Source organism: Physcomitrium patens, chromosome 16 (assembly GCF_059467195.1).
Source record: "Physcomitrium patens ecotype Gransden chromosome 16, ASM5946719v1, whole genome shotgun sequence".
Lineage (NCBI taxonomy): Eukaryota > Viridiplantae > Streptophyta > Bryopsida > Funariales > Funariaceae > Physcomitrium > Physcomitrium patens.
In genome coordinates, this window is record NC_143425.1 from 9,305,918 (window position 1) to 9,313,267 (window position 7,350).

At 44.6% G+C, this 7,350-nt stretch overlaps 1 protein-coding gene across 1 annotated transcript; it reads right to left on the bottom strand.

The window, feature by feature from the left end:
• Positions 1-1,706: 1,706 nt before the first annotated feature.
• Positions 1,707-4,775, bottom strand: LOC112293700 (L-ascorbate oxidase). Its single transcript, XM_024543427.3, has 5 exons — positions 4,357-4,775; positions 4,097-4,189; positions 3,770-3,982; positions 3,264-3,452; positions 1,707-3,079 (listed from the first exon to the last, which is right to left on the bottom strand). The coding sequence occupies exons 1-5, from the start codon at positions 4,651-4,653 to the stop codon at positions 2,105-2,107; spliced, it is 1,767 nt and encodes a 588-aa protein (XP_024399195.1). The 5' UTR covers positions 4,654-4,775; the 3' UTR covers positions 1,707-2,104.
• Between the last annotated feature and the right edge of the window lie 2,575 nt (positions 4,776-7,350).

Genomic DNA, 7,350 nt, shown 5'->3' on the forward strand with positions numbered 1-7,350 from the left:
TGTTGGAGATATATAGTGAATTTAGTCGACATGAGTTCTCCACCCTTGTCAAACCTCACACAGAGAGTTCAATGCAAGGTTTGCTTCTCTATCATTGTATGGAACTTCTGAAACATTTCAAGAGATTGATCTTTTGTAATCATGAAGTAGATCTATGAGTATCTGCTGAAATCATCTGTAAACAATATGAAGTACTTGGAGTGTCCTAGTGATTCAATAGGTAGTGGACCACAAACGTCAATATTGGTGAGGGCTAAGAGCTTAGGAGCTCAAACTAGAGAAACCTTGGATATTTTGTGACGGATTTGTTTGCCTCGATGACAAGAGGGGTAGCTCTGATTTTTCATGGAAAAAAGAGGTATTTATGCAACTAAACCTTGTGCTTTCATCACAGCTAAACTTCTGAAATTGATGTGACCTAATTTCTTGTGCCATAAATCTGATAGATTTGTTAGGGTGCCGCTTACACTATTCAACTCATGACTTGTTAAAGGTAATTCATGTGACTGACTACGTAATGTGGATGTAGAGAAATCTGAGGTGAAGTTTTGTTCAAGATATTCTAGTTTGTAGAGTCTATGTGTTTGCTTTTGAGAACATTTGGCTACTATTTAATGTGGCTTCTAAAGAGATATGACACTGCATTGTGCTGGACTAAATATGCAAAGGACTCCTAGGTCTGTGATTGTCCTACTGTAAGTACGTTTCTATGCAGGCTAGGAATGTCACAAATATTCTTCAAGGATTTTACTTTACCATTGGACAAGGATAGATTAACATATCCTGTCCTCTAGCGGATGTTACTATGGTGTTACTCGATTGATCTATATCACTGAAAGCTGAGTAGTCAACGGAGAAGTGTCTAGTGGCGCCTAAGTCAAGAATCCAATCATTGTTGGAATGGCTGAGTGTGAGGAGTTCTAATGCATCAAGGAAACATGAAATTTTTTGTTGATAAGAAATCGGTGTGGGGGCTCAGCAGAGCCGGGAGGTGTGTCCTGGTTTCCCACATAGATGACTGATTACGGCATCCGCAGTAGGTTGTCCTCCCGGGTTTTGTAGATGGTGATATGTAGCAGTCTGGCGGTTCCAGTGTGATCCGGTGGATTGATGGGGTGTGTGTCCTCTATTCAATCCTCGGCTGTAGATGTTTCTAATTAGACTCATGAGTGCTTCGTCCGCGACTTCGTGAAATCACCTGAGAGCGGAGTTCGTCTCCCCCATGTGTATCCTGTTCAGATATTTCAACTTCTAAAAAGTTGGAATAGTTTTTTCTGACTGGAGCTGTGAAACAAATTTATCAAACCTACGAGGCAGACGGTTTAGGATTCGATGTACTACAACTTCATTAGATTGTACCTGGTTAATGGCCTTGAGGTCCCAACGGACGTCATTCACGTGTGGCATCAAGGTAGATACGTATTGCAGGTTGTTCATGCAGAGCTTCTCCCAACGATTAAGCACGACCATGATATCAGTTTTTGTATTTATGTGAAACACCCACTAATCCTACTAACCAAAAGAACAAAACCTGCTAAGACGGGAAACCACCACGAGGGTACCCCGCCGAAACTCAAGAAAATGGTGCTGGCAGAGCAGCATTACACAAACATCCTAGCAACTCAAACGATGCCAATCAACAATTCTGTACGCGCCCAAACTGCACGAATCACACAACAGTATAAAAAACAAATCGTACAAGGACGTGGACGAAAAGGGGATTTATTCCTCCGCACATTCATTCCTTCCGACACATCCACTGAACTGGATGCGCGCTCAACTGGCAATCAGTCTCAGCGCTTGAAAAATTTGTTATTGAACACATCTCTACGAGAAACTCATCTCTTCACTACCTTACGAATGACATCAACGTCCACCTGACAGCATCTCACTCATAGAATCCGTGTACCCTCTCACGACTCCAGGGGAGTCCGCGAATGCCCCTGTCAAGTTCCGCATTCCAGCGCCGGCCAGGCGCCCCCGAAACGCAAACCTCAATCATGTCCAGATCATGACGCTCACAAACGCAACGAAGGACCCATTCGCAATGCCTCCCCTCAGTCGACCTGGAATTCCACGCCTCGTGCGCCAAGGCCACATGCGCCTAGCGCAACTTGAACAGCTGCTTAGTTAAGCCGCACCCGAGAACGGAGTTAGGGATGCCCTTGGCACGCACTTCCTCGATTCCGTGAGCAAACACCACACCCATCCCCAGGTGGACGTGCCACTCAATGTGACAGTGAAACGGCCACGCGCCGGGGTTGTCCAACTTGAACCGAATGGCGGTCCATGCGAAAGGGAATGTCGGCACGTTGTTGCGCATGGGCGGGTTCTTCAGGTTGAACGTCTTGGGGGACGTCTTGGGGTCGTACTTGCCGTCTCCGTAGCCCAGGATCCAGAAGTCGTGGCCGTGCAAGTGCCACGGATGGTTCTCGCTGATGTTCTGCAGGTTGCCGCAGTTCTGGATGATCACGTCCACCACGTCACCGGTCTTGAACTGGTACACGCCGCTGCCCTTGTTGGTCTCGGTAACCGGCGGAGGAGCGTAGATGTTGTAGTCCGCGGGCATCTTGTCCGGAGGGGGAGCGGTGTCGTAGGAACCAGAGATGTTGTACACCAGACCCGCCAGCACCGGGGTCGGCAGCGGCGCGTAGGTCACGTTGTTGATGGCCCACTTGATGTGTCCCTTGAGCTTTTGCTGGGTGGTGAGCAAGATGAGGGTGCGCGTGACCTTGGCGTGCCTGTCCAAGGCGTGGCTCGTGGGGTCGGGGTTGTGCTTCAGAGCCTTGTACTTCCTGGCCTGGCGCTTGCTGGCTTCGAAATCGTCCCACGCTGGGCCCTTGGGCGCTGGAGTACTGGGCTGCCTCACGGGCGCATTATTGTAGTTAAGGATGCCAAGCCCGGTGGGCACGTTGTGATCCTCCCGGCCGCGCACATTCAGCCCCAAATGGTAATTGTCCCCAGGCATGTTGGCACTCACGAGGACAGAGTAAGTTTCTCCGGAATACAAGTCCAGGTTGTCTGTCCAGAAGGGTTGCACGTTGTGCCCGTCCGCCTCCACCACTTTCATCTTGTGGCCCTGCCAGACACCATGAACCACCCACCATCCAATCAGACATCGCGGTGGACTTGCACCGTTAACCCCGTAATTTGCATACATTCAATGCCGTGAGTTGGTCATGCCTCAGCAGTCACGCGGATAAAAGTGCGCGATGATCGCCGTCGTTAAAAGTGGGGCACCGAAAGTCGAAAGCACAACGCACCTCGATCTTGAAGTTCAGGGACGACAGGGAAGCCACACTGGCAAGACGCAGTCGGTATGTCTTGCCGCGCTCCACTTTCATCACGTGAGGTGCGCATCTCTCATCGGTCTGGTTGCAGCTGATGGCGGCCGGCGTGTAAGTAGGGACGGCGGAGCAATTGTACCGTCCACGACCCTCCAGCAACAGCGACTGCACGCATCCATAACCACGGGGCACACGATCAGCATGTCAGCCTCTTGGTAATGCGGCTGCTAGCTACCAAGATGTAAAGCCCGGTCAACTGATGCCAGCCAGATTCTCGTGCCTCAGGCGAGTATCGTGTGATGCCCCCGGAGGTACTACTGAACGAATCAAAACAGATCGATACAATTGTCGCGCTACGAGATCAGATAGCTGAGCTCTAAGGTTCGGCTCCTGCTTCCTCAGGAGGCAGACCGCATCCCAAGCAAGGAGACAGCCAGGGGGCGGGGGGAGAGTTGATGCGTGTGAGCAATCACAGGACGCACCTGAGGGTCTCCGACAAACTTGAATGGGATTGCTTCCAGGCCTTGCTCTTGAGTCACAATCGGCCTGTGCCACCAATCGTTCACGATAATCATGTGCTCGCCGTCGTAGTGATAGGGCTCGTGCTTGCCCGCGGGCAGGTCCACAATGAGGGCGCCGTAGAACCCAGCCGCACGCTGGGACCCGAAGTGCCCATGGTAGAAGTACGTCCCCGGCTGCGCAACCACAACTCGCAATCAGTCATATCGCAGACAAAACAATCTAGCCCTCCATCAAACAGCCCTGGCATGCACCGAGTGACATTCGACGCGGACAATGCGATTTCTCACCCTGTCGACAATAAACTCGTACGTGAAGCTCTCCCCATATAGAATGGGGCACTGTGCTACCGCAGCCGTGCCGTCTGCCCACGCACTTCCCACCTGCACAACAGCACACACACCAAATCTCAGATGCAGCACACGTATACAGCTCGTCGAAGCGTACCGTGATAGACGCAATGAACATCCCAATCCTCGAGGCTCGGGTCGAGCGTCAAATGACACGATTCGAGCTGCAACGACAGCGAGCGGCAGATGAGAGCTAGTACCTGACGAATGCCATGCCAGTGCATCGTAATCCCCTCCGTCGCAATATAGTTGTGGAACGTAATCTTCAGAATGTCGCCCTGCACTGCACGAATGGTCGGGCCTGGGTAAACGCCATTGATGCCAATCACCGTCTTTGCGTAGCAGTCCGGAGCTGCATCGACGTACGCCACCTCGAAGTCGTGCTCCACCACCTTGGCATTCGCAAACCCGGCGAGGGCCAACACCGTCGCAACAACACACAGTGCTGCCCACCTCATCGTAATCGAGCCGCCCGCCCTGTATCCAGCAGCGGTCATGAACCAGTTCGTGGTCTGGATCACGCCCAGCAGAACTGTGATTTTCCTTCAGCAGATTTCAGATGTTCCGTTTCGAACGATAGGTGCACATACAACGCTGCTCACTTAGACCTCGGCAGCGAAGTGCGCAAATGTAGATCAGCACCGTGTTGGGCGAACTTTTATGTGCAATGCCTCGGTACGGGAGCGACTTTTTCAGAAGCACGTGGGATTTCTAGGCAAGAGCTACTCAGCAATTGAATGAACAGAGGGGTGTGGAATCGACGCTCGTTGAAACTCAATTACAAACGGCTACCCGCTTACAGCGCAGTGAAAGCAGGTCGCACACGTCTTACAGAAAGTGAAATACCGGATAAACTGAATCAGAAGGACAGCAAGGCTGATCTTGTCCCAGGCAGGTCTGACAGTCACGCTGTGGTTTTTGAAGGAGACGCGCTCAAGATGTTGCATGATGATGTCGCTGGAACATGGGGAATTTTTAACTCAACTGGACATGAATGGTCAAGAGTTGACTTTCCCTAAGCATGAGTTATCACTCTTGGGTTGCGTCGACCAACCAGTCGTGCATAATTATACTTTCGGTCGCACGGGCGGTATTCATCGACGGGCTTGATTTGGCAACACTGATGCCAGTAGATCGAGATAATTTTTTTCATATTCATGTCCATGACCTTTTCATGGGCATGTCCTAATAAAACGTGAATTAGGTCGGGGACCCATCCCCAGCTTGCATGACGTCATTCCTGTTCATTTGACAGAGGTAAGGTGGAATTTTCGCTTGGAAATAAGTGAGGACACTAAAAGAAAGATTCTGTTTTTCTATTTTAGATTCTGTTGGTGCGCGCATTGGGGCATCAACACAAAGTCGTACACTCTAAACTAATCTGATTAGAACAATTCTCTTTATTCCGTCAAAGTTGTCGTACAAAGTAACTTATCGTCGATTAAGCATCTACCCATCCATTCTGAAGAAAGTGAATCATTTCGAGCCTATGTCTGTGGGATTAGTTTGCATGGAAAACATGAAATTGCCCAAAAAAGTATCGAAAAATATTTTAGACAATCTTTTTAATTTATGCAAGTGGATTATTTTATAAAATATTTGCCGATTGGTGTTTGTAGATTTCAGATTTGTATAACCTAAAAAAAACATATTCTTGTATTAGTTTGATTTGGTAAGTAAATCAAAATATTTTTTTATTTTTTCCACTTCATCAACTTTTATTTAAAGTTACTTATTACTTACTTTTTTTTGTTCAGATTGCATCCTTGTGTAGAGATTGCCCAGTGATTCAAAAAGAATAAATTTTTTTTCTAAATTTGTCTTCTATAGATAAGTAAATAAAATAACTACATGCTTAGCAATGAGGTTCACTTGGAATTTGAGATTTTATTCTCAATGTTTAATTTAGAAGTATTGTTTAAAAAGGAATAATATAAATACCAACTTATATAATTTTAAGAATAAATAATCAAAAGATATATTTATACACACTTAGAATTTAATTAAGAATGATTTTCTTCCCTAGAAATGAATATTAAATAGAATAGTTAAATCTTACTTGTTTAAAATTGTAGATTATGTTTCATTAGTGTCTTTGTTTCATATTTTTTTTGCAAATATAATATTATACATATTATCTTTGTTATCTCTATTTTTTTCTTCATTTATTGCCATTAATTTAATTCTTAATTTTCTTTAAATCCAAAATTTGATTCTTATTACAAAAATAAATACCATAGTTTGTGCAAACAAGATTGATTAAGTTTATTGGTTGTCTATAGCTACAATTGTTTTTGGTGTATTTAAGTCATAATTTAAGACCACTGTTATAGTGCTAAGATAAAAACCTTGATTTTATTTTAAGACTTTTTATGTTTTACAAAGCCTATAGTCTCTTGCCTAACCACTATCAATTAATAAATTATTTTATTTTAAATTTTTGTACTATAATATTTGATTACTTTCCTAGTATTTTGGTTTTTTAAAAATCTATTTTAGTCCAACTTTGAAACAACTACCTCTATACTAGATCCTATGTATTAATACCATATTGTAAGTTATCATCTATGGAATTATATATTTAACTTTTAAAAAAATATTTTTTCTAAATTTAAGAGACATAAAAGAGAGATGTATAAATTTTCTCTAGATATCTATTTGTAGAGTTTGAAGCAAAAATAATAATATAAGATATTAAAGTAAGTGAATAATATAGTGTTTATAATACTTCTAAATTTAAATTCAAATCCTTGTAAGAACTTCTTTTTTCTACCTTCTTTCTTTTTCTGTTATTTTTTGTCACGGCCATAATCATGTAAGCTAATAATTACATATAGAAATACGTAGAAGTAAGTAAAAGTAGATAAAAGTAAGTTAATTCTATAATATTTAATATAGAAGCTTCCTAGAAACTTCCTAGACGCTGCTTTGACTTCATAGGTGTCTTTAATTGACTTTTTGGATTAGAAACGTGGTCAACAAGTTGGCCATGTGCCACACATGTTGTTAGCTTGAAGATCAAGCTAACTATGTGGCCCACACGTAGAAAAACTTGCCTTGTAAGTCAAGGCATGTGTCCTACAAAGTCAACACATATTGGAGGTCCTATAGAACGTCGCCACGTAGCCCCTAGTTAGATAGTATATATAGAGACAAGAGTGAAGGCTTCTTCACTCTTGTCAACTCCTTTCTTG